The sequence below is a fragment of the Dipodomys spectabilis genome, unplaced genomic scaffold, assembly GCF_019054845.1.
Source record: "Dipodomys spectabilis isolate Male_0828 unplaced genomic scaffold, ASM1905484v1 ptg000137l, whole genome shotgun sequence".
Classification (NCBI taxonomy): Eukaryota; Metazoa; Chordata; class Mammalia; order Rodentia; family Heteromyidae; genus Dipodomys; species Dipodomys spectabilis.
In genome coordinates, this window is record NW_024870814.1 from 9005013 (window position 1) to 9032117 (window position 27105).

Below are 27105 nucleotides of genomic sequence, written 5' to 3' on the forward strand. Positions count from 1 at the left end.
TCAGGTTAGTAGTGTTCATATTTGCATAATAACTTATTGAGTAATTAATGTTGGTTTTACACAATTGATCTTTATCTTCTCTTTTTAAAATATTTATTTATTTTTATTTAGTAGTTATACAAATGAGTTTCAGTTCCAGAAGTCGGGGTTTGAGTACAATGTATTTTGATCAATTTTACCCTTTCAATTGTTCTTCCCCAATCTTTCCCCCTCCCAAACCTATCCTCAAGTTTGATTTTTACATAATATATGTTGAATATAGTGAACATATTGACTAATCCTTCCTCCCTTCATTTGTGTACACCCATCTTGTTGCCCTCCCCACCCAAACGTGCTTTACCTCTTGGTATTCATTTGGTTAAATGGTTCGTTAGTTGTTTAAAGCAACTTTACTCTTGGAATGATCCACTAAGTATGTAGGCCTTTAGTCAATTTGTTTGTTTATTTATGCATATAACCCTGTATATGTTTTCATGTAGGTTTGTATTTTAAGTCTAACTTCCACATACTACAGAAAGCATTTACCTTTTGCCTCTCTATGCCTGACTTACTTAATGAAATTCTTTTTGAGATCCACACAATGGATCTTAAAACAAGTAGATAGATCTAAAATGGTACATTGGTTTTACTTATGATATTGAAATGTAAACTGGAGGTGTTTTAGTGGTGGCAAATACGTGATAAAGATTTATGAGTTAGACCCTCAGTATGTCTATTTTCCCTAGATGCTATTGTGTTCTTTAAACCTTTCCAAGAGTTCTTATCAGGTCTTATAAGAATAATGTAGCACTTGGGGGTAAAGATGCAGCCTAGGAGCCCTGCACTGGAGGCCAAGATGGAGAAGACTTCCACAGCCACCATGATCTTCCCCTTGGTGCTGTGGTAGACAGGGAGGAAAGTGAGCCAGACACTACAGAACACCACCATGCTAAATGTCAAGAACTTGGCCTCATTGAATGTGTCAGGCAGCTTCCTGGCTAGGAAAGCCACAATGAAGCTTGTGAGGGCCAAGGAACCCAGGTATCCAAGGACAGAGTAGAAGGCAGTGACAGAGCCTGTGTTGCAGGTGATGATGATGTGGCCATGTTCCATATGTATGTCCATGTCAATAAAGGGAGGAAAGGTTCCCAGCCAAATTCCACAAAGAATTAGTTGGATGAAGGAGCAAATGGGAATGATAGAGTTAGAAGCTCCTGAGATCAAAAACCACCTCATTGTTCTTCCTGGTTTCATAGCTTTGAAGGCAAGTATGACAGTAATGGTTTTGGCCAAAATGGTGGAAACTGCCATGGTGAATACAAGTGCAAACATGGTTTGCTGGAGGGTACAGGTGGTTGTGTTAGGATGGCCAATGAAGAGCAAGGAGCAAAGGAAGCACAGGAGGAGGGAGATGAGCAGGATGTAGCTGAGAGTGCGGTTATTGGCTTTGACTATGGGAGTGTCACGGTGCTTCACAAAAACTCCTAATATGGCAGCTGTGATGAGCGAGAAGCCCAGAGCTGCGCAGGTGAGAGCCATCCCCACAGAATCCTCAAATGCCAGAAAGGTTATGACCTTGGGGAGGCAGCGATTTTTCTCATTGCTTGGGTACTCATGTGTGGGACACTGAATACATTGCACTGTATCTGGAGAGGAAAAAATAAATAAATCAGTATTTGAATATAACAAAATTTTCCTTGTTGCCATTTTGAATAAAATGGTCATCTCTATTGTCATTGCAAGCAAAGACCATTTGTGATGTTTTCTGAGACACCCTAGAGGGAATTTCTATATTCTTCAGCTACAGATGATACTAGACCCATACCAGAGGAATCTTTGGGATCTCGGTGTTCTCAATTTCCTCAACCTATGTCTCAGTGGTATTACCCAGGATGTGTATTCGTCCTAATCCTTTATTCTCCCCATTTTCTTTCTCATTATGACTGTTCTATGGCCATACTTCTAATATTTACCCAAATAATTGAAATTAAAATTTCTAAACCTTTTGGGACCTCTGAACATTGTATTGGTTTGTATTTCTTTTTTTGTAATTTTTATTGTAAAAATGCTGTACAGAGGGGTTACAGTTACATGAGCAAGGTAATGAGTACATTTCCTATTGAGCATTGTTACCTCTTATATAACTTGATATGTAGTAGAGTGTGTTTTTCAATACTCTATATCTTTCTTCTTGAGACTATACTTGTGAATATTTCCAAATAATTATGGAAATTAGTTTGGTTGAATCAAAAATATTTTCGTTTTGAATGTGGTTGAATTGGTGTTAATTTTCTTTGGCAGCACTGGGATATAAACACAGGATGTTGAACTTTCTAGAAAAATGCTCTACTACTTGAGCCTGTCCTGATGCCCATTAATATTCATTTTTTTGAGTAGGTTCTCATTTTTTTGTCTATGCCAGTCTGGATAGCAGTCTTCTTATTTACCATTTATGTGCAGCTGGTACAACAGATATGCACCACCATGTCCAGGCTTTTATTGATTGAGTTGGGCTCTCAGGAACTTTCTTTTCAGATTGTTCTTGAACCACCATCCTCCTAATCTCAGCCTCCTTACTAGGTAGGATTACAGGTATAAGCCATGTTGCCTGGTGACATAATTAACTTTTTGCATAATAGATGTTTTAATTTAAAATTTAAGAATTGTTTACATTTTCAAATTTCCTATTCCTGTATAACCCAAATCCTGGGTTGTTAACCCTTTATAAAGTGGCAGGTTAAGAATATGGTATGCTTTTTGGTTCAAGGTTACCACGTGAAGCACAACTTCTGGCTTTTTGGTGGCTAACTGGACATGAGAGTCTCACAGACTTTTCTACCAAGGCTGGCTTCAGACTGAGATCTGAAGACCTTCTGAGTAGCTAGGGTTACAGGCATGAGCTATTGGCACCACAGCCTTTTCTTTCTCTCAGTTGTTCTACACATTGTTAGGTGATTCAAGTCTTTCACAAACAAGGTGGGTATTATTTTGTTCATTTATACATACCTGAAGATAGAATTTTCACCAAATGATTACAACAGCTAAAATGATAAAAAAAAATTATATAGTATTTATGCAGGTATTGCAATAATCATTTTTTATATTTTGAAAAGCAAAGTAAATTTTAATAGGTTACCAGTATTTTGTGTTTGTCAATAACACATTTCATTTTGATATGTAACTCTTTACATATCTTGAGTAAATACTACTTTTTAGGGATACTAGATAGTACCATTTATTAAAATAATGTGTCCTCATGCATTTATGCTTTTGGTTATTGTATCATAATATTTAAAATATCAGGATTTTATATTAATCATTTGAACTTAAGATGTTGTACTATATTTAGGACATGGGCCAAATTATAACAAAATATTTATATGGCAAATTAGGAGTACCTGCTCTGTGCTTATTATTGACAAACTACAGGTAGTTGTGAGGGTTATATATCTCTTACATTTCATGAGTATATTTACCATAGTGAACTATCACACTGAGACTCATACTCAGCTCTGCATGGTGAACAATTGTGGCCAATGGAACCAGTTCTATAATTGAACCAGTTCTATAATTGAACTTAATATTATGAGTCGTCCCCAAGAAAACATTTTACTTAACAGATGCATAATGGTTATCTTAGAAATGGGTATATTATGAGGCTTCAGTGGCACATGCTTGTAATCCTAGCTCTTCAGGGGGCTGAAATCTGAGGATCATAGTTGGAAGCCAGCCCAGAAAGTAAGTCTATGAAACACTTATTTTGAGTAAACTACTCGAAAAAGGTCAGAAGTTCGTTTTCAACATAGTGCCTTGTTACAGTAGGTCAACCTGTATCTCTATTTAAGCATTTTGTTTTTTCCTTTCCCCTACCCAAATTAGAAAAGTATATATACAAGATTCTGGGCACCAGAAATAAATACAGTGAAAACAGGGGTTATACCAGGGAGGAAGAACATCCAAAAAAAAACAAAAAAAATCACATAATACATTATAAGTAAGTTAAAAAAAGTAGCAAGGAAGAAAAAACCACTTATGTCCCTGTCTTGCGGTTCATTTCACTAAACATCATCTTATATGGTCATATATACATAGCTTTACAACTTGTGGAGGGGAGGGGGTGAAGAGTTGGGGTGGTGGGGAGGGAAGGGATGGTAGGAGAGAAACAAAGGAGGAGGTAACAATGCTCCATAGGAAATGTACTCATGTAACCCCTCTGTACACTATTTTTACAATAAAAATATTTTTTAAAAGGTCAGAAGTAGAGCTGTGGCTTAAGTTGTACAGCATTAGCCTTGAGCCAAAGAAGCTTAGGGAGAGAACCTAGGCCCTGAGTTCAAACCCAGAACTGAAAAATAAATAAGCAAAATGGATTGAGAGAATGGGTGGATTATGAATAGAGAGTTGCTAATATCTGTGGTTTCTTGTTAGTGAGAAACAGGGAGACGAATTACTTTAGAGTGGGCTTATGATTTTTACCTGTCTGATTGGAAATGTATCCTTCTGGACAAAGGTCACAAATGAAGCAGCATACAGGTCTTCCTTCCTGTGGAATTTTCCAGAATCCTGGGCCACAACTCTGGCTACACACAGATTGAGGAGTCTGAGAGAGAAAAGAAAAATGTTGACCATGGTTCTGCATTTTTAAAAATTATTTTTAAATAATTTTTATTGTGAAAATATTGTACAGAGGGAATACAATTGTATGAGCAAGATAATGAGTACATTTCTTATCAAGCATTGTTGCCTCCTCCTTTGTTTCCCCTTACCATCCTTGCTCTCCCATCTCTCCATCCCCACCCCCACCACAGTTGTAAAGTTCATTTTTTGACATAGCATCTTGTATATTTCATTATTTCAGAGGGTCCCCCGTATCCCTATTTAAACAATTTGTTTTTTCCCTTCCCCTCCCCAAATTATACCAACATCAAATACAGTGAAAACATGGGTTATACCGTGGGGTAGGGATATACAAAACAACAAAAAAAACCAACTCATAAATATGTTAGAAACAATAGTAAGAAAGAAAACATCACTTGTGTACCTATCTTAGGGTTCATTTTGCTTAACTTCATCTTTTCTGATCATATGTGCATAGCTTTTGACCTTTTCTACTTGTGCCAGACATATACTAGTTATTGCAAATAAGGGAAACCATGGGACCTATGTTTCTTTGAGCCTGGGCTACTTCGTTACTTCACTTATATAATTTTTTTCCTAGTCTTTCCATTTCCTAACAAATCGGCTGATGTCATTCTTTCTGATGGAGGCATAGAATTCCGACACATATATATATATATATATACATATATATATATATACATATATATATATATACATATATATATATATGTATGTATGTATGTATGTATGTATCACATTTTCTTGATCTGGGTTGGTTCCATATCTAGCTATGGTAAATAATGCTGTGATAAACATAGTTGTGCTGGTACCTTTAGTGTGGTCTTGTATGCCCAAAAGTGGGATTGCTGGGTCATAGGGGAGCTCTATGTGTAGTCTTCTGAAGAACCTACATGCTACTTTCCATAGTAATTGAACAAATTTACACTCCCACCAACAATGCAGTAAGGTTCCCTTTTGGCCATATCATCTCCAGAATCTGTTGTTATTAGATTTCTTGATTCTAGTCATTCTAATTGGGGTGAGGTGGAATCTCAATGTTGTTTTGATTTGAATTTCTTTTATGGCTAGAGAATTTGAGCATTTCTTTATGTGTCAATCTGGTATCAGAATGCCTAGCTACAGCAATAAGAAAAGATGCAAACATAAAGTGGCTACAAATAGGGAAAGATGAAGGCAAACTCCCCTTCTTTGCAGATGACATGATCTTGTATTTAAAGAATCCCATGGACTCCACTCCCAAATTACTCAAGCTAATATAAAACTTGGGCAAAGCAGCAGGGTATAAAATTAACCCTCAAAAATCAATGACTTTTCTATATGTCAACAATGAGACGAGCACAGCTGAAATCAGGAAAGCAACTCCTTTTGTAAGAGCCCCACAAAAAATAAAATACCTAGGAGTTAACTAAAGAAGTGAAGGACCTCTATGATGAAAACTTTAAAATGTTAAACAAGTAAATAAAAGCAGAACTTAGGAAGTGGAAAAACCTCCCATGCTCCTGGATCGGGAGGATTAATATCATGAAAATAGCAATACTACCAAAAGCTACCTATAAATTCAGTGTGATACCTATCAATATTCCAACCTCTCTCTTCAATGAAATAGAAGAGGCAATCCAAAAATTCATATGGAAAAATAAAAGATCCCAAATAACAAAAACAATCATTATTAGAAAGAACCGTACTGGAGGAATATCAATATCAAATTTCAAACTCTACTACAAAGACATAGTAATCAAAATAGCTTGGTACTGGCACAAGAACAGACCTGAAGACCAATGGAATAGAACTGAAGACCCAGAAATGAACCCACACACCTTTATCCACCTAATCTTTGATAAGGGAGCTAAAAAATTAGAATGGAAGAAAGACAGCCTCTTTAGTAAATGGTGCTGGCAAAATTGGTTAAAAACCCGTAGAAAACTAAAGCTAGATCCTTGTATCAACCCACATCAAAATCAACTCTAAATGGATCAAAGACCTTGAAGTCAAAGCAGACGCCCTGAAAACATTATAGGAAGGAATAGGAGAAACTCTAGGGCTCCTTGGCACATGCTGAAATTTTCTTAAAAAGACCCAGAAACACAACAAGTCAAAGAAAGGTTGGACAAATGGGATTGCATGAAAATGCAGTTTCTGCCTGGTAAAGGACATAGCTAGCAAGATCAATAGAAAGCCCATGGATTGGGAAATCTTCACTAGTCATTCAACGGACAAGGGTCTCATATCTAAAATATACTTAGAACACAAAAAATAACCTAAATCCAACAAAAACAAATACACAAAGTATTCTTGAGAGGTGTTATTGAAGTGTTATTAGAAGGTAGATTTAATGAGAAGTCTTTTAGGTCATTGGGACTGTCTCTGTGAAGGGGATTTTTGGACTCATCTGTCCTCTTTACCTCTCTCTTTCTTCATTGGTTATCACTAGTTTGCTCTGGCTTTTGATCCCTCCATGGTGTGTTAAAGTCACCAGAGGTGAAAAGATTTGGGCTATTCAATTTTGATGGAGAACTTCAAAACTGAGAGTGGTATTAGTCTTTGATCTTTATAGAGTTAATTTTATTTTCATATGCTTGTTTGTAGTGATGGAAAGTTAACTAAAAGTTGAGAATAGGACTTTAGTCTACACAAAAGTAACTTTATGATTAACAGGGACACTACTGACAGTAATGGATAACACTAAGAAAGAGTTATAAATCACAGATAGTGATTAATCCAGGTGTGAATTTCTTAGACATGGTGGGACATTTTCTTGCAGAAAATAGAACATGCTGTAGGTATAGGGTATAATTGTAATAGGAATCATCTACAACATTTCCTGAGATATTTAACCCATGGTCTATATAATACATATGAATAAGTATAAAAAACTGAGTGGTATCCAAAAATTCCTTAGAAAAACGAGAATCATATTGTATGTATATAGAGAATGTTTATAATATATCAGAATATAAAAGTGATACTGAACACATGTGATTAAAGGTTTTAGGATATATGAAAGCTTATATTTATTTATGCATATTTTCATTTGTACCTCGATTTGTTGACATTGTTATATTTTATTAACTGTTGCATAAATAAATGTACTCAAACTTATAAAAATTACTTCTACAGACTTACTATTTTTATAGGTGTTAGACAAGATTATGGAAAAATCAAGAGCACATAGTACAAAGTCAAGATGGAGAGGGTGAATTTAGTGCAAAGTTAAAGAAATCCTATTTCATCTCATCTCAGGACTCCAATTAGCTTCCTCCATATTAACTCAATACGGAAGTGAAATCATACCTGTATGAATCCAATAGGCCATTCTATCATCTCCTTTTTGATGATCAATTCTTGATTAAGTGGACTCCTACAGACAAATTCTCCGACTTTAATCATCAACCCAAGACCAGCAGGAAAATTCACAATGTTTTGGACATCATACTGTACAACAGAGTTTATTTTCTCATCTAAGGATATGTGGTCCCCAGCACTGCTTGTAAACTGAATTTTCCTCAGAAATGGATGAAGCTGGAGGAGGGACATAATTTACAAATGAGGAGTACATTTCAAGACAGAGAGTTAAATTTGCTTAGTCAAAGGAAAAAGTCTTCTTCTTCTTAGGAAGAACAGTAGGGGTAGTAAGTGAATCCTGATGGAAAACGTTCTATAATTTTGCCATCTGAGTGGCATTGGCATGAGCTATCATAGAAAACTGAGACTGTTTGGAACTTCTTAGAAGCTTTCCTTTGTTTTAAGATTTATAGTAGGTTACTGTGGTGATGGTAAAACCTCAACAACTAAGCGGCATATGAATTACAACTTGTGGTAGGGAGGGAGGAAGGAGTTGGGGAGGTGGGGAAGAAAAGGATGGTAGGGGAAAAACAAAGAAGGAGGTAATGCTTGATAGGAAATGTACTCATTACCTTACTCATGTAACTGTAACCCTGCTGTACACTACTTTTACAGTAAAAACATATTTAAAAATATGGATCCAGTGAAGTTTCTAACAAAGCATATTTAACTTTCCCACTTTTTGAGACAGTTGTGGGAAATAATCTTATAATGTTTAGACAATGTTTGTTTAAGTATTCAGTCACTTGAAGTGAAGAACTCCTAATCACTTGTAATCTTATCAAACCCAGCTGACTATCATAAACTTATATGGATCATTAGTATCCTTGCATTGCAAAATGAGAACACAGGCTATTCTTCCGTGATTACTGCAGGTTTGGGAAGAACTGGGATGCCTAAGTTATTCATCTACTATAGTCACTTCAGGACATTTCAGAGAATCTATTGCTACTTTTATTAAAAGTAGGTCATGTAGAGGATGAACCACCACATAAATAGTTTGTGTCTGAAATACCTAGAATTATATATACAGTCATTTGTGTCTCTATATTTTTTGATATTGGACTCATTCCAATGCAAAATATAAATCTGATTATGTTTTGAATTTCCTTTGCTTTACTATGAGTTGTAGTTGGACATTTTACAGCATTTTATCTTAAAATGGAACTTACTTTTATGACTTACTTTTATTTTAGTAGTTAAAAATGGAAATCCTTAGGAGCAGAATTCTTCAAATACAGTGAAAAATTACACATGTCCCTATAACCAGTGTAAAGAAAATACTTTGCATTTTTTCAGAACCTATTGTTCTAAAATAATCACAGTGTTATACCTAAGAGAAATGGTTGCAGATGTCATTGGGTGCTCAATGTCTGTCTTGTTGCAGAAGATTTACCTGCCAGGGAAGAACCTTAGGCTGGTCAGAAGTTCCTGGAGATCCCATTTCTATTTTCTGTAGAAGCATTTCATGAAGGACATGGGCCACTGTGTAGACAGCATTATAGATGTGATGGCTGGAGTCAGATATCGTCATGATGTCAATATTTCCTGGCATAAACTCTAAGGAAGCATTTGGATGGCAGACTCCAACTTTTCCAAAAAGTGACACAGCTGGAAGACAATCAAAACTATAAAGCCACAAAATGCTAAAGTAAAAATCCTCTGGGTATTGGGAAGGCTTAACTGTCTTGAGAAAATTTTTGAAGCCAGGAATTTCTTTCTTATGAGGTGACAGTGAAAAACTTCCATGGAAGGAGTGCAGCATGTGGTCCATCTCATACACAACAATATCCCACTTTGATGTCATTATCCACACTTTTCCCATGACTAAAAAGTGTTCTGACGAAATGTCCATGATTATGAGGCTCCCTACTTCACCATACAGTATATGGACATTTGCAGATGAAACTCTGATCCTAGTTATGGAAGTGATTTCTCTCGGTCCATATATTGTCCTAGTGGTAGGCAGCTTTTCTGTTAGGGCCACACAAATACCTTCCTTTACCATCTCTGCTTTAAGAATCTGAAGGAATTGCTCCCCTTTCATGTCATCAGAAATATAAAGGGACACCCAAGTCCAACCAAAATGAAGCAATAATGAGATCATTGCATGAGCAAGAAAGTTGTCTTTAGCAGCCAGCTGGTAAAGTGATGGAAACTGGTCTTTGTCATTCAGCATGGGGTCAAAAGGTCCATATGTGATCTGAATAAAGAAAGAAAAAATACAATTCTGAGCTTAGAAGGATTCTGAGTTCTCTCTCCTGGAGGAGAAAAGTGCAAGGATTATTTGAAAAAAAATACTTTTCAGTAGAGGAAAGGGCTGCTGTAAAGATTTTCAGCTTCTCTCATTCTGAGCACACAGAAGACCACGTTTCACAGTGCCATTGTTTTCAAAAAAAGATTTCTGATTTCCTGAGCAACACATGGAAGAAAACATGTGAAATCTCATTGGTTCCTCATCTCTTGCAGTAGAAATACAAGAAGACATGAACTTGGAATGACATATTACCAAGATAGTGGTATTTGCCTCATTGACCCTATGGCTTATAGTGTAGAGACATATCTCCACAATTAAGCTGGTATGTCAATATCATTAACAACAAACACCAATAACTTTTTATTCTATGAGTTGTTTGGTAGTTTTAATTTATTTTCATAACAGCCTGCATTGTCATTCTTATACGCTCTAATTTTTGAAATATTAGAACTCTCTGTTCAACTACTTTGGCAAGTAGTATGGAGGTTCCTCAAAAGACTCCACACAGAGCTCCCTATGACCCAGCAATCCCACTTTTGGGCATTTACCCAAATGATCACAAACAAGACCATACTAAACTACCACCACAACGATGTTTATTGTAGCATTATTTACCATAGCTAAGATATGGAACCAACCCTGATGCCTTTCAGTAAGTGAATGGATCAGGAAAATTTTATATATATATATATATATATATATGTATAATTTATATAATATATATATATATATGTGTGTGTGTGTGTGTGTGTGTGTGTGTGAATTCTATGCCTACATCAGAAGGAATGACATCACCCACTTTTTAGGAAATGGAAAGTCTTGGAAAAACATTATATAAGTGAAGTAAGCCAGGCCCAAAGAAATATAGGTCCCATGGTTTCCCTTATTTGCAATAACTAGTATATGTCTGGGACAAGTAGAAAAGGTCAAAAGCTATGTACATATGATCAGAAAAGGTGAAGTTAAGCAAAATGAACCCCAAGATAGGGGAACAAGAGATATTTTCTTTCTTGCTATTGTTTCTAACCTATTTATAAGGTACAATGTGATTTTTTTTGTTGCTTTGTATGTTCCTCCCCCATGGTATAACCCCTGTTTTCACTATATTTGATGTCGGTATAATTTAAGAAGGAGAAGGGAAAGAACAAAATGTTTAAATAGAGATACAGGTTGACCCATTGTAACAATGAGATGTACAAGACACTAGGTTGAAAAACCAACTTTACAATTTAGGCAGGGCAGTGGGAGTATAGTTGTGGAGGTGAGAGAGAAGGGACATTAGGGGAAAAACAAAGGATGAGGCTACAATGCTTGATAGGAAATGTACTCATTACCTTGCTCATGTAACTGTAATATTCCTGTACTGTATTTTCACAGTAAAAAACTTATTAAAAATAACCACTAAAAAAAGAAATGAACTCTCATAGGGTAGCCTTAGCATTATTATTGATCCTCTGGGAAAAGCCTGTAATCTGGAGAGTTCAGTGGGGAAAGTTCACTAGGAGTGATTTTGAGATCTACTTGGGTAGATATGAGCAAGAGTATGGGCAGAAGGAGCAGGCAAAACAAAGCATGTATATCTGAGTTTCTATCATTTCCAGGGGTCACTGGAACTGTGGTGATCCTCAGTATTTTACCAAACAAACCAGATGTCCAGGTGTTACTCTCTCCCTATGTGACAATCAGTAGTGTCTGGGTACACGTGAGCTAGTTACATCCTAGAATGGATATTTTTTTGTGATGTGGGCATTTTCTCTGAGGCACACAGATACTAGCAGTCAGTGTTAGCTAATGGATACTTTGGCTCTAGAAAGTAATATTGGTTGAGATTCTCAGCATTCACTGCTTTCTCTGTCTACTCTTTCCACTATTGATAATCTCAGAATCCAGGCTATTCACAGAGGCCAGATTTTAACCCTCATAGGATATGTTTTCTCAACTACATTTCCCTTTGGTCATATGCAAGGAAATAGTATTGTTGGAGATCTTAACAATTCTACCCAGAATTCATGATCCACTTACATGTGGGGTTTTGTAGAGCTCTAAAAGTGCTTCAATTTCAACTGAGAATGCCAATGTGGTTCCTGCAATGATGGCAACTGATTTGTCTTGCATAGTGCATTTGTAGTTAGGGAGAATCTCATTACCCCCAGACAGCCACATCAGAGAGTTCTCTAAGGTTCTTCGATTATTGTGAAAGGCATTGTAGATATGATAACCCAAGGACAGATTGGGGAGTAGATGAGAGTCCTTATTGATCTCCTCAATGGCAAAGTGAAAGGCTAGAGCATACTGGTAGTTCTTCCAAAACCATCTAAACAGAGAAAGCTGTGTTAGTAGGAATGATCAAAAATGCAATGCAATGGCAACTCCTTAGACAAGGCAGGATGTTGTCCTGAGGCTTCCATTCCAAGATTCTCCTCTTTTGGCCTATGGAGATGGTGAAAAAGTTTCCAAAATCTTTGGAGGATTTTTTTAAGGAGTCTCAGCCTGTTATGAGGTAATCTGCTTACAAACCAATGTTAGATATTTAAGGCATTGTGAATGGTGTCTGATAGCATTTATTTAAATTATTTATCTGATTACTGGAGACATATACTTTTAAAGTCTTTCAGCTGGTAACACATCAGCCTATGGACAAATCAACAATGCATCGTTCTTGAGGGAGATGAGAATGGACTATGCACTCATTTCTATATGCCATTTGCTAAGTCACTAGTAAATCCAAACATATCATCTTATTTCTAATCTCAGGGGCAGAGGCCAAGATACAAATAACTTTTACCTTTGTTTTCTGGAATAGCCTAAATAGCATCCAACTTACCAGGTATTCTAACATTTCAGATGGATTATTCTCTCTTAACTATATATACCAGAAGTATTTTTAGTGTGCCCTTTCTAAAAATTTCTACACTTGAGTATCAACTTTCATTTTTATCCTTTAGTTGTTTTCTTTTTCTTTTTTTAATTTAAATTTTATTGTAATGTTGATTACAGAGGGGTTACATTTTTGAATAGCATCACTCCATCATTTTTCTCCCAGTTTTTCCCTCTTCTGACCCCCAAACCACAAGTTGTATAGTTCACTTCCAACATAGTATCCAGTGAGTATCACTGCTGAATTGGTTCACCTTTTGTCCCATTATTTTTGTTGTTCTCCTTCCTTTCCCCAAATCAGATAAACCTGTATACAAGAAAAAATGTACAGAAATAAAAAAACAGTGACAAAAGGGAATAAACAGAAGGAAAAACAATAACTGAAAACAGTGCAATTAAAAACTGCCTGAGCTGGACACGGTGGCTCATGTCTGTAATCATAGCTACTCATGAGGCTGAGATCTTAGGATCGTGGTTCAAAATCAGCCCAAGCAGGAAAGTCTGTGAGACTCATATCTCCAATAACCCGCCAGAAAACCATAAGTGGCACTGTGGCTCAAATAGTAGAGCACTAGCTTTCAGCTAAAGAGCTGAGGGACAGCACCCAGGCTCAGAATTCAAGTCCCACGACTGACAAAATAAATAAATAAAACAACCTAAAACAAACAAACAAACAAAAAACTGCCTGTTTCCATTTCTTGGAGTTCATGTCAAAAACATCATTTTATATGATTATATGCACATAGCTATTGAGCCCTTGAGATCCACTCCTAAGAATATCTTCCTTGTTCTCACTGTGTGAATATTTAGATTGCTATATAACTAATCATGTCCAACTGCAATTTTTTTATCTTTTACTATCCATTAGATTAACTGGCAGATTTGTAGGCACATTCTAATTATTACAAATGAGGGAAATCATGGAGCCTATGTTCCATAATAGATTTTTTTTCTAAATCTTTCTATTTCTTTAAGAATGGGATAATGTCATTCTTTCTTATGGAAGTATAGATTTCCATTTGTGTGTATGTGTATGTGTGTGTGTATGTATGTATATATGCAATTTTATTGATCCAATAATCCACTGAGAGGCATCAGGGTTGATTCCATGTCTTAGCGATGGTAAACAATGCTGACTAATAGACAAAGGAAGAAATGTCAAAACAACATTGAGATTCCACCTCACCTCAGTTAGAATGGCCATTATCAAGAGCATTAGTAATAACATGCTAGTGGAGAAAGCTACTACACTGTCCTTGGTTCAACTACTCTGGAAAGCAGTATGGAGGTTCCTCAAAAGACTAAACATAGAACTTCCCTATGACCCAGTAATTCTACCTGTGGGCATTTATACAAGTGACCACAAACCAGTTTGCACAAAAGCCACCACCACAACCATGTAGCTTTAGTTGGTTTTTATTTTTTCTTTTCTCTCAGTATTATTATCTATGTAATAAGCTATACCATTTTTTAGTAATGCTTTAACAAAAAATGTTTGTGTTTGTGTGTGAGCATGTGTGTGTGTGTATTTGTGTGTGTGCTGATACTGGGGATTGAACTCTTTCTTAGCCTTCTTGATGAATGTTTTTTGCCACAGATACTCAATATATACAAATATCTGTAAAACATTTTGAAATATTTCCTAAATGGTAATGTTTTCTTTTAATTGAAATGTATTTCCCATTGTGTTCAGTGATTTTGTTCATATCACTCCTATTGATGGAATTTGAAATTTTCTTTCATTACCTAAAAAAAGTCCCATTTGGTTAGTTTGCAACAAGTACTTGAAAGAGAAATGTTTATAGTTCATGTAGAGGAACAATTTGGTATATGCCAAAAGTACCTGTTATATTGATTCTGTTATCAATATCTGTCTAATGTTTGTGTCTACTTGAATTATTTTAAATGAAGAAATGTTAATTGAAGATTCGTTCTTTTTGGTTTTTAGATTAACCTTTTTTATTGTGAAAATACTGAGGAGTTACAATTAGCATTGCATATTTCCTGTGATCTTCCTTTAGGTAGTGAATCATTTATTCAGCGCTATGGTGTTTGTAATAGCTGGTGTCAGCTTCAAGTAGACTAGCTGAATTATCTTCAACCGTTCCCCACCAAAACCCCAGATCTAACAGTGATTAAGTTCTTAACCCTCTATAAAATTGGTAGGCATTGGGGAAGCTCATGCACAGCAAAGTTATATTGTAACGTTGTTACTCCATGGCACTCAGGTATGGCCCCAGGTATGGATTGTTTTCCAATATTCTTTACTACTCTTACATATATCAAAGGTCACTAATAAAGTCTGAAGCAGAGAACACAACAAATTCTCTAAATTGATGAACCTCTAATGAACCTGATATAAATTTAGAATACATATTCATGTACATACATATTTATTTTAATCCATATATGAATCTAAATTCAACAGTGAACAGAAGCCAGTGTCATGTAATACGATTTCAAAAGCCAGCTATCAGTGGCTCCTGGCCATTTAGGAGGTTGAGATCTGAGGATTGTGATTTAAAGCTGGCCTCATCAGAAAAGTATGTGAGACTCTTATCTCAAATTAACCACCAAAAAGCTGGAAGTGAAATACACAAATAGCTCAGGGAACCAACCCTTCCAAAGCTAATAAACCAATAACTATATGGGCAAAGTAGCTAAGGAAGAACTTCTCAGGAGAAGATGTAACAATAGCAAATAATCACCTGAAGAAATGCTCATCAATCATGGTCATAAAGGAAATGCAAACCAAAACAACTCTTAGATTCCATCTCACCCTAGTTAGATTGGCCAAAATCATGAATTCAAATGTTGGCGGGGATGTGGGGATAAAGAAACTCTATTGCAGGGTTGGTGAGAATGTAAACTAGTACAACCAGTCTGGACAGCATCCTGAAGGTTACTGAAAACTTAGAGTTCCTACAATCCAGCTATACCATTCCTAGCATCTACCCAGAACATCACAAGCCAGGATACCATAAAGTTACTTATACATCCATGTTAATTACTGCACTATCCACAATAGCCCAGTAATAGAAACATATCTGATGTCCTACAATAGACAAATAGATCCAAAATATGTGGCACCTATACACAAGGGGAGTTTGCACAGTCTTAAGAAAAATTAATATTATGTTATTTGCAGGGAAATGAATGGACATAGAACAAATCATGTAGAGAGAGGTAGGCCTAGCTCAGAGAGACAAACAGCACATGTTTTTTCTCATATGTGGAAGCTAAAGCTAATGTATGCTGAAACATGTTAAATTATACAGGATGTTAGACATTCACACACAGTGAGACCAAGGGACCATATTCTTAGGAAAAGAATATAAAGTTGCAATCCTTTTGTGTCTCTGAATGTATGAAATAGTATTTATCAAATTGAACCCCAGGAAACAGAAACAAGAGGTTTCTTTGTTTCTTTGTTGCTTTTCCTTTTATTCTTTGTTCATTTATCTGTCTTTGGGATGGTAAATGGAGGCACAGAAATGGAAGGACAAAGGGTGAACAAAAGTAGCTGTGTTATTCAACACTATTCAACATAGTGTCACTAGACTAGAACCATGATTTAAACAACTTAACAGACCCATATCAAGCATCAAAATAGAAATAGCAGTAAGATACCTCCCATCTAAGAAAAGCCTAGGACAAATGGGTTCATTGCTGAATTCTACAAGGCCTTCAAAGCAGAACTTAAACCAACATTCCTCCAACTCGCCAATGAAATTGCAAGTGAAAGTTCCCTACTAAACTCTTTCTATGCAACCATCATAACCCTCGTTTCAAAACCAGACAGTGACTCATCAAAGAAAGAGAACTATAGACCAATGTCTTTGATGAACATGGATGCAAAACTTCTCTACAAAATTCTGGCCAATTGACTTCAAAAAGTCACCAAAAAATTGTACATCATGATCAAACAGGATACATTTATGGGATGCAAATCTGGTTCAAGATATACAAATCAATTGATATAATTCTTCACATCAACAAGAGCAAGGATAAAAACAACATGATTATCTCAATAGATGTATAAGAAACATTTGACAAGATCCAACACCCCTTTATGATGAAAGATCTGGAGAAACTAGAAATGCATGGAACATTGCTCAATATAAAAAGGCTGTGTATGACAAACTTACAGCCAGTGATATAATTAATGGCAAAAAGCTAAAGCCATTTTCTCTAAATAGGAATGAGACAAGGATGTCCACAATCTCCATTCAGCTTCAATTTAGTATTAGAATGCCTAGCTAGAGCAATAAGAAAAGATGCAAACATAATGGGGATCCAAATAGGGAAAGATGAAGCAAAACTGTCCCTCTTTGCAGATGACATGATCTTATATTTAAAAAACCCCATGGACTCCACTTCCAAGTGACCTGAGCTGATCTAAAACTTTGACCAATTAGCAGGGTATAAAATTAACCCTCAAAAATCAATGGTTTTCCAGTATGCCAATAATGACAAGAGCACAGTTGAAATTAGGAAAGCAACTCCTTTTGTAAAAGACCCACAGAAAATAAACCAAACAAGTGAAAGAACTCTTTGATCAAAACTTTAAAACCTGAAACAGGAAATGAAAGGAGAACTAAGAAAATGGAAAAAAATCCCAAATACTGGATTGGGAGGATTAACATCACAAAAATGGCAAAACTGCCAAAGACTATAAAGTCAATGTAACACCCATCAATATCCCAATCTCATTCTTCAATGAAATAGAAAAAGCAACCCAAAACTTCTTATGGAACAATAAAAGACTCCAAATATCAAAAACAATCCTTAGCAGAAAGAACAGTGCTGGAGGAATATCAATACCAAATTTCAAACTCTACTAAAAAGCCATAGTAATCAAACCAGCTTGCTACTGGCACAAGAACAGGGCTGAGGACCAATGGAATAGAACTGAAGACCCAGAAATGAACCTCAGACCTATAGCCACCTAATCTTCGATAAGGGAGCTAAAAAATAGAATGGAAAAAAGACAGCCTCTTCAGTAATGGTGCTGGCAAAATTGGTTAAAAACCTGTAGAAAACTAAAGATCCTTATATATCACCATGCACCAAAATCAACTCCAAATGGATCAAAGACCTCAAAGTCAAAGCAGATGCCCTGTAAACATTATAGGAAGGAATAGGAGAAACACTAGGACCCCTTGGCACATGCTGAAATTTTCTTTAAAAGACCCAGAAACACAACAAGTCAAAAAAAGGTTGGACAAATGGGATTGCATAAACTGCAGAGCTTCTGCTTGGCAAATGACATAGCTAATAATATCAATATAGAAAGCCCATGGATTAGGAGAAGATCTTCAGTAGCTATACAACAGACAAGATTCTCATATCTACAATATACTTAGAATTAAAAAAATTAATCCTTCAAAAACAAATCCTTAAAGAAACAACCATCCCCTTAATAAATGGGCCAAAGACTTAAAGAGATATTTCTGAAGAAGAAATAAGAATGGCTAATAGATACATGAACAAATGTTCAACTTCTCTGGCCATAAGAGATCTGCAAATCAAAACAACATTGAGATACCACCTCACCCCAGTTAGAATGGCTATAATCAAGAAATCTAATAACAACAGATGCTGGAGTGGATGTGACCAAAAGGGAACATACTGCCTTGTTGGTGGGAATGTAAACTTGTTCAAGCATGCTGGAAAGTTCTATGGAGATTCCGTAAAAGACTCCATCTAGAGATCCCCTCTGACCCAGTAATCTCACTTTTGGGCATTTATCACAATAATCACAAACAAGACAATACTAAAACTACCAGCACAACTATGTTTATTGCAGCATTATTCACCATAACTTAAATATGGAAACAATCCAGATGTCCCTCAGTAGATGAATGGATCAAGAAAATATAGTATACATATACTATATATATATATATGTATATATATATACACACACACACACACACACACACACACACACACACACCATGGAATTCTATGCCTCCATTAGAGGAATGATATTGCCCCATTTTTTAGGAAATAGAAAGACTTGGAAAAATCATATTAAGTGAAGTAAGCCAGACCCAAAAATATAGGTCACACAGTTTCCCTCATTTGCAATAATTAGTATACGTCTAGGATAATTTTAGCAGATAAGCAGAAGAGCTCAAAAGCTGTATACATAAGACCATATAAGATGATGCTAAGTGAATTGAACCCTGAGATATAGACACAAGAGTTCTTGCTTTGTTGTTGTTGTTTTTAAATGTACTATGTGATTGTTTTTGTTTCCTTTGTATGTTCTTCCCTTTGTGGTATATCCCTTGTTGTCACTGTACTTGATTTTTGTACCCTGCATCTTGTATGCACATTTGTCTAATTTGGGGAGGGGAAAGGGAATAACAAAATGCTGAAACAAGGATATAGGTCGATCTATTGTAACAATTATACTCACAAGACACTATGTTGGAAATGAACTTCACAACTTCAGGGGGAAGGAGTGAGGGAGTTGGGTGAGGGAAGGGGTAGTGGGAGAAAATAAAGGAGGGGGTAACAATGCTCGAAAAAGAAATGTACTCATTACCTCACTCATGTAACTATAATCCTCTGTACAGCACCTTTACAAAAATAATATTAAAAAAAGAAAATTATCATGCAACTTGTGAGTGAGGCTGGGAAGGAGAACCTGGAAGAGAGTGAGGGAAAGAGTGACATTGTCCAAAAAGAAATGTCATCTTTACTTCACTTATGCAAGTGTAACCCATCTGTGTATCATCTCTATAATAACAATTAACAAACTTAAATATGAAAAAAGAAGGAAAAGGAATTTGAATTGATTGAAAAAACTGGAACTTGGGTTGTGGCTCAAGTGGAAGAGTGCTAACCTTGAGTAAAAACATTCAGGGACTGTGCCCTGGTCCTGAGTTTGTGCCCTGGTCTTGAGTTAAAACCTACGACTGGCAAAAAAGAGAAAACTTTATGATAAGAAAGGATTAATTTGAGAATATAAAGCCTTAAAATATATGATGTTCAAAAAGAAATGTATTCATTACCTTACTTATGTAACATTTGTAATATGTAACCTTATTAACCTTTATAATAAAAGTTAAAAAAAAGAGAAAATCCTCAAAAACATGTGACTGTTTTATTCAGAAATTTTGGCAAACCCTTAGGTTTGAGATAACTTCAGGCCTACAATTTGGGTCTAAATGAAATAGAATACATTGCATCTTATTCTTAATAAGTAGCATATTGCACTTAAGAGATTAATGTTCAAATATTACAAGAAAAAATCAGACAATAGATTGGTGTATGTTATCCCCCATGAATTAAACTGGAAAACATTACATAATGTAAAATTATTCACTCAAAAATGATCATAAATTATATAGGTTTGTAAATACAAAATAGTCAGATTAGCAAATCCAGGGAGACACAAATCAGATTATTGCTTGCTAAAGCCAGAGGGAGGAAGATAAGCATAAAAAAAAGAATCAGAGAAAATGCAATCAGATACAAGGGGAATGGGAACATGAAAACACACTGGCTTCCCAGCTATTTGGCAATAAGCCTCAAGAGTTTACGAATGAGCCTATCTCCCCATCTGTTATTAATTTCCTCCCATTTATCTTAGTGTAATGTAAAAAAGTTGTTTTAAGAGACTGATCACCTCTGTGTAACAATCACACAACCTGAGTCATATCTTGAATGTGCAGCAGTGGGTGAGCATGTGTAGTGCATCTATGTCAGATGACACTTGGTTGACAAGGGAATAATGCATTCTTTATAGGAAAACAAGTTCATGCTAAATTATTAGGTATAAGAAACCCGCTTGCAGAATGAAACTGAAAAATCACATGATACATGGCTGTTTGCCGCCAAAAATAGAAGTAGCCTGAAACATTTCTAGCAGAACCATAGAAGGGAGACTGCAGTCTGACATCTAGGTTTGTGAAATGAGTTGAAGTCTATCATCCATCTCCTGAAACTTGTCTCATGAAGAAAGGAGGTTCTCACATTGGATCTGAGATTAGAGAGCCCTTTATCCTCTGATAAGCTCCTGTTTTTTTCTCTATTTGGGTAGAGTAGGATCAATGAGCAGCGATTCCCTAACCTCTGATTCACATGTATGAAGTTATTGCCATGAAATATCTCATTTCGTATTCCTGTGAATGGTAAAGACACAGAGAATTAAAGTCATAATAGATAGGAGGAGAAGGCGATGAGGATGCAGAGATCCTCATACAAATGAAAGACAAGGCCGAAAATCAAGCTCAAAGATCATTAGCCTACCACTCCTGGTACTTTCAAGACCTCATGTGAAAATAATATGTTAAATTGTAATAAAAAGATCCAGTGAGGGGGAATGATATTCATGAAAATGAATTCCATATTGCCTAAATGTTATCTGTGGTTATGGGACTACTGATGTATTTAATGTTGTAGAAGAATGATTTCATTCATTGCAATCAGTGCACCATTCACATAGTACAAGCTGTCTGCTGGTGAGCTGCCATTAAGCATCAGTGTTTTAACTCAATGATCAAAGATATATGCACCCTATTTTCCTGGAGCCAATCAATGCAATTATTTTTTTTTTCTGAAGTTACTAAGATTGAAACAAAGAGCATCATCACCCCTACAAAAGACGTTTCTTCTGTTGACTTTTAGCATAAAAAACTTCTTATATGGTATGATTTCATTATTATCCTTTGTAGACTAGCTACTCCTTTCTTAACTTGTTTTAAAATGCCTTTGACAACAGTGGGCAAGACAGCATGAGCTCCTTGACTCTAACATTGACCTCAAGTCAGGGCTCAGTGGTTCAGATTCCTTTGTGGCCCAGTGCATCTGTTTTGACAGTGGAGTGGAAGGGGTCCAACAGTCACACACATTCTGAAACATCCCTCCCCTAGTGCCCGATTATGATGAGTAGGCTCATGATGTAGGCATAAGGACATTGATTTCTCTTTTTTATCTCTCTAGGAGTGGAAAGCAAAAGGCAAAAAATAGTGTTGTGAATGCATTAAGAAGGAAGAGAACATTATACCTTATTGATTGCCATTTTTTTCCATTTTATGGGCACGTTTTACAGTGTCAAAGGAGAGCAAACACAAATGAAAATACAGTCATTACCATAACAAATTCATCCAACATAGAACTTACCTTTGAGGTACTTTTGTATAATATTCAGGGAGTGTAGAAGGTCGTGGGAACACGGAGGCTTCTTGGGCCAAGTGGTAAAGGGGTAAAAACCCACCCAATACCAGGTCTCCATCTCGGAAGACACTTGGCTTTAAGTGTTTTAAATAGCTTGGAATATCCACATGCTGTGATGTATGTGAAAATTGCAGGAATAGGAAGGAAAAAACCAGAGACAAAACCATGTCACAATCGGCCCAACATAGAATCCAAATTCTGCATCTAGGCTAAGCTGAGGGGAAGATGAGGTTGGATAGTACCTCCAAGCTTCAGAATTCTGAAGGAAGCGTATATATTCATATACTGTGGGCTCCCACTATTAACATATACCACTATTAACTTATGGAAAGAGTATATATGACTGGTGTGCTGGCATATTAGGAAAATGTACTGCTAGAAGCAAAATGAGTTATTTTTAAGGGAGACATGGTGCTGAGGCCTCATGCTTGATAGCACTGTGTTCAGTTCTGTGTTTCCTGCTTTGTCTTCTGAACCTCAATTCCAGTCAGAAGCTCAGGGATTCTCTGCCCGAAGGCTCAGCACCTGCCATCCTCCATCATGGTAAAAAAAAAAAAAAAAAACACTTTGGAAAAACATGTTTTGAACTTTGTCCCTTAGCTTCCATGATATCATCATAGTCCAGCAAAGACCTTGGGGATCACTTCATTCTGAAGTCAGTGTGTTCTGTATTTCTGTGAACCCAAGAGGCTCTGGTGGTTGTACGAGCCTGTACTGAGGGATTTGTAGAGTAAGAAAGAGCTAGTGTTAGAAGCAACAAACCATTAAGAGAATTCCATGAGATGCTTTGGAAAGAAAGTGAAGATCTGAGAGGCATCATTTATGTCTTCTTGTGTAAGTCACAGAAGGCAATGTATTATGTCTAAAATTGCTTCCAGCTTTTCAGTACCTTCCTGTTAGAAATGTCTTCCATGTGTGAAAAGTAGATTAAGTACCAGAGAAGTTGAGCAACTTCATTATCTATGGTAACAATATTTCTATTTGGCACAATAAAGCCAGAAATACAAATTAGGAACAATAACTTCCTTCATATTTAGATTTATTTAGAAACTAATATTCATCCAACCTCACCACTAAGAGGGAACATATAGGAAGTTGCAGGCTGATTAAGCTAAGTATATACATCCATGAATATTATAGGAGAAAATATTAATATGCAAACATGTGTATCAACTCTTTTCCACCAACTCTTAAAAATAAAGTTCCTACCAATAAGTTTAACAAAAGGGGGAAAATCTTTAAAGTAAAAAAAATACATTGATGTAAAACTTGAAAAGTAGAGGGAGGGAGTAGTGGGAGAACAACAAAGGAGGGGTAAAAATGTTTGACAAGAAATGTACTCATTACTTTTCCCATGTAACTGTAATTTTCCCATGTAACCATGTTCTGTACAACATCTTTAAAATAAAATTAAATTAAAAAACAAGTTGAAAGGGACAAACACAAAATTGGAAAACTGTCACTTGTCCATGGGTTAAACCAATCTCAGTATCATTAACAACTCCACACTACTCCAAATTATCTACAGGCTGCCCAATATGCCAATGACATTTCTTACAGAAGTAGAAAAAACTCTCAAAATTTGTATAAAATTGCAAATAATTTCCAATACTTAAAACAATCTTGGGTCAAGCAGAATAAAAGAGGTCATTACACTACCTGACTACAAATTCATCAACACATATGGCATTAGTATAAAAACAGAAGCATAGACCAATGGAATAGGATCAAAAACCACATATTTATAGACAATTTATTTTTGGAAAAGAATGTTCATTGGAAAAAGGACAAGCTTATTAATAAATGGTGGTTGGATGCATCAGAATAAGATTGGATTCTCATCTTTCACGTGTTACAGTGATCAATTCAAATGTACTAAAGCATTAAGTATAAGAGCTAACACTATGATACTATGGAAGAAAATAGAAAGTATATTTTAGGACACTGAAATTGGTAAGGAACTGGGTACAAAACATAAGAAACACAATACAAAAGCAAAAAGACAAATGAAACTATACTAGATTACAAAATCTGCACATCAAAGAAAACAAACATAGAGTGATTGACATCCCATACAATTGTAGAAAGTAGTTGCAAACTACATATCTGACAAGGAGATGATAACTAGAATATATAAGAAACTTATGATATCTAGTTCTCTCATTTTATTTCGCTTTTCCTTTTCCATTGGTATATTCCTGGTAATCTCTTTCTTTGATTCTGGTACCCTCCATCTTTATTTGACTTGGGGAAGGGAAGGGAAATAACAAAATGATGCAAGAAGTATGAAGAAAGGAAGACCCATTGCAACAATGATACTCACAAGACACTATGTCAGAAATGAACTTTACAACTTTGAGGACGGAGAGGAAAGGGGGTGGGGAGAGAAAAGATAGTGAGAGAACAGCAATGGTGTGGGTAAAAATGAACAATGTTCAATAAGAAATTCCCCTTACTTATGTAACTGTAGCCCCTCTGTACAGCACCTTTACAATAAAATAAAATTTAAAAAAGCACACTAACAAAAATTAGAAAACAGACAAGCAGATATTTCTAAAAAGATGACATAAAATAGCCAATGAATATATAAAATATATTCATAAAAAACTAATAATTTTTAATATAAAATCATAGTTGCAACGAGATACCACTTTGAAGATGTTTTTTAAAGTTTTTAAAAAGAGCTCATTTTCTGAATGAAAGTAGTTACTATGTGTCTGGATGGAAGAGGTCATTAAAGTACAGTAGTTTCCACTAAAAACTCTAGATAAATCTCAAGGATTATCTACAGTAATGGATATATGACACAGAGTTGATAGGTAAACAGCTATAATTTTGTTCTGAACAAAAATGTGAAATGTAAAATATTTTTTGACCCACAGGCATTTAAGGACTATCTTCTTTTGATCTTGTCAAGTTTCAGCACAACAATTTTTGTTAAAGGTTAAGTGTATTATTATTATTACTATTATTATGCAATAGTATAAACAGATTAAATTCTAAGTCAGGTTTTGACTATAAAGTTACTATGTCAATGTCACCCCTTCTTCTTCATTTGGTTATGTGTCTTTAGAGCACACCTGGTTTCTTTACCAGAAATCCAAGCATGATACAGTCTCATTTTCTAATCATTCTTTTCATTTATTGAGTTATTTAGTTATGGATCTATTAGAAATAGCTATTCAGAAATAGTTCTGCCTAGAAACTCATTTCCTTTGAATAGAGTTTGATGTGTTTGACTATTTTAATTTCTGCAATACATTTTGAGTTATTTTTTCAATTTTTAATTTTATTTTAAAGGTGTTGTAGAGAGGGATTACAGTTACATAAATAAGTTAATGAGTACAATTCTTGTTGACCATTGTTACCCATCCCTTTATTGTTCTCCCACTATCCCTTTTGTGCAAAGGGAAAGTAGCGTTTGAGATTTAATCTTGTTCATGTGGATTTCTAGTGTTCACAGAATTTCTTGAGCACTTCTTGTTGATGAGATTTTCGTTCCTCAGTGCATATAATAGCAATAATAGTTGTACAAAGGATGTATTCCTAATTTTTGAGACTGTTGGACATGGAATTGTTTTCCTAATTTTTCTCTCTGCAAAATTTTAATGTTCAGAAATATCTGTTGATTTTTTAGTTTAATTTTTTATTCTGCTACTTTGCCAAAGTTATTGATCAGCTATTGAAGCCTAGGGGTGGAATCTCTAGTACTTTAGGTATAGGATCATTTATCTGCAAAAAGGGAGTTTGAATTCTTCTTTCCCTATTTGAATCTCTCTCATCTCTTTCTCTTACCTTCTTGTTCTGGCTAGGAATTCCAGTATTATATTGAGATGTGGAGAGTGTGGGCATCCTTGTGCTCTTCCTGATTTTACAGGAATGGTTTTAATTTTTTACTATTTAGTATGATGTTGGCTTTAGGTCTGTCATATATAGTATATATTAGGTTGAAGAATCTTTCATCTATTTCTCCAGAGTTTTTATTATAAATGGGTATTGGATTTTTTTGAAGGTCTTTGCAGTACCAATTAAGATGAGCATGCGATTCTTGTCTTTGGCTCTCCTAATATGGTTTTTACATTTATTCATATACATTAAACCAGCTTTGTATCTCTGGAATAAAACCGACTTGGTCACTAGGCACAGTGGCTCACATCTATAATCCTGATTGCCTAGGAGGCTGAGATCTGAGGATAGTAGTTTGAAACCAGCCTGGGCAGAAAAGTCCATGAGACTCTCATAAGCAGTTAGGCACTAGAAGGCAGGAAGTGAAGCTGTGGCTCAATTGGTAGACTGCTAACCTTGAGCCAAGATAGCTCAAGGACATCACCCAGGCCCTCAGTTCAAGCCCCAGGACTGGCACACATAAAAACCTGGACTTGATTGTAATGAATGATTTTCTTTATTAGTTGTTGAATTCTGTTAGCAAGTATTTTATTAAGGAGCTTTGCATCTGTGTTCATCAGAGAGATTGGGCTAAAGTTTTCACTGAAATTTCATGGAAAAGTTTGAGGAGTGCTAGTGTTAGTACTTTGAAGTCTTAAAAAATTCAGTTGTGAATCCATCAGGAACTGGACTTTTCCTTTTTTATTTTTTTATTGTGAAAATACTGTACAGAGGGGTTACAATTACATGGGCAAGATAATGAATACATTTCTTATCAAGCATTGTAGCCTCCTCCTTTGTTTCCCCTTCCCATCCCTGCCCTCCCCACCCAATCCTTCTCTCCCCCTCCCTCCCACCAAAGTTGTAAAGTTTATTTTCAATATAATGACTTTGGACTTTTCCTTTTTTAACACTCAGTATTTCTTCCTTAA

At 35.7% G+C, this 27105-nt stretch overlaps 1 protein-coding gene across 1 annotated transcript; it reads right to left on the bottom strand.

The window, feature by feature from the left end:
* Window positions 1-660: 660 nt before the first annotated feature.
* LOC122116786 (vomeronasal type-2 receptor 116-like) lies at window positions 661-26140 on the bottom strand. The gene is made up of 7 exons (XM_042690410.1): window positions 26084-26140; window positions 22235-22398; window positions 12242-12533; window positions 9359-10165; window positions 7912-8139; window positions 4456-4579; window positions 661-1625 (listed from the first exon to the last, which is right to left on the bottom strand). The coding sequence occupies exons 1-7, from the start codon at window positions 26138-26140 to the stop codon at window positions 661-663; spliced, it is 2637 nt and encodes an 878-aa protein (XP_042546344.1).
* Window positions 26141-27105: the final 965 nt, after the last annotated feature.

What these genes read in the sequence shown, in the direction of transcription:
- LOC122116786 (XM_042690410.1), bottom strand. Translation starts at nt 26,140, where the DNA reads ATGCCCACACTCTCCACATCTCAATATAATACTGGAATTCCTAGCCAG. An exon ending in GGCCTATTGGATTCATACAG is followed by an intron (nt 4,580 to 7,911) that starts GTATGATTTCAC and finishes TTTCTCTCTCAG; the next exon opens with ACTCCTCAATCTGTGTGTAG. An exon ending in ATACATTTCCAATCAGACAG is followed by an intron (nt 1,626 to 4,455) that starts GTAAAAATCATA and finishes TTTCCTCTCCAG; the next exon opens with ATACAGTGCAATGTATTCAG.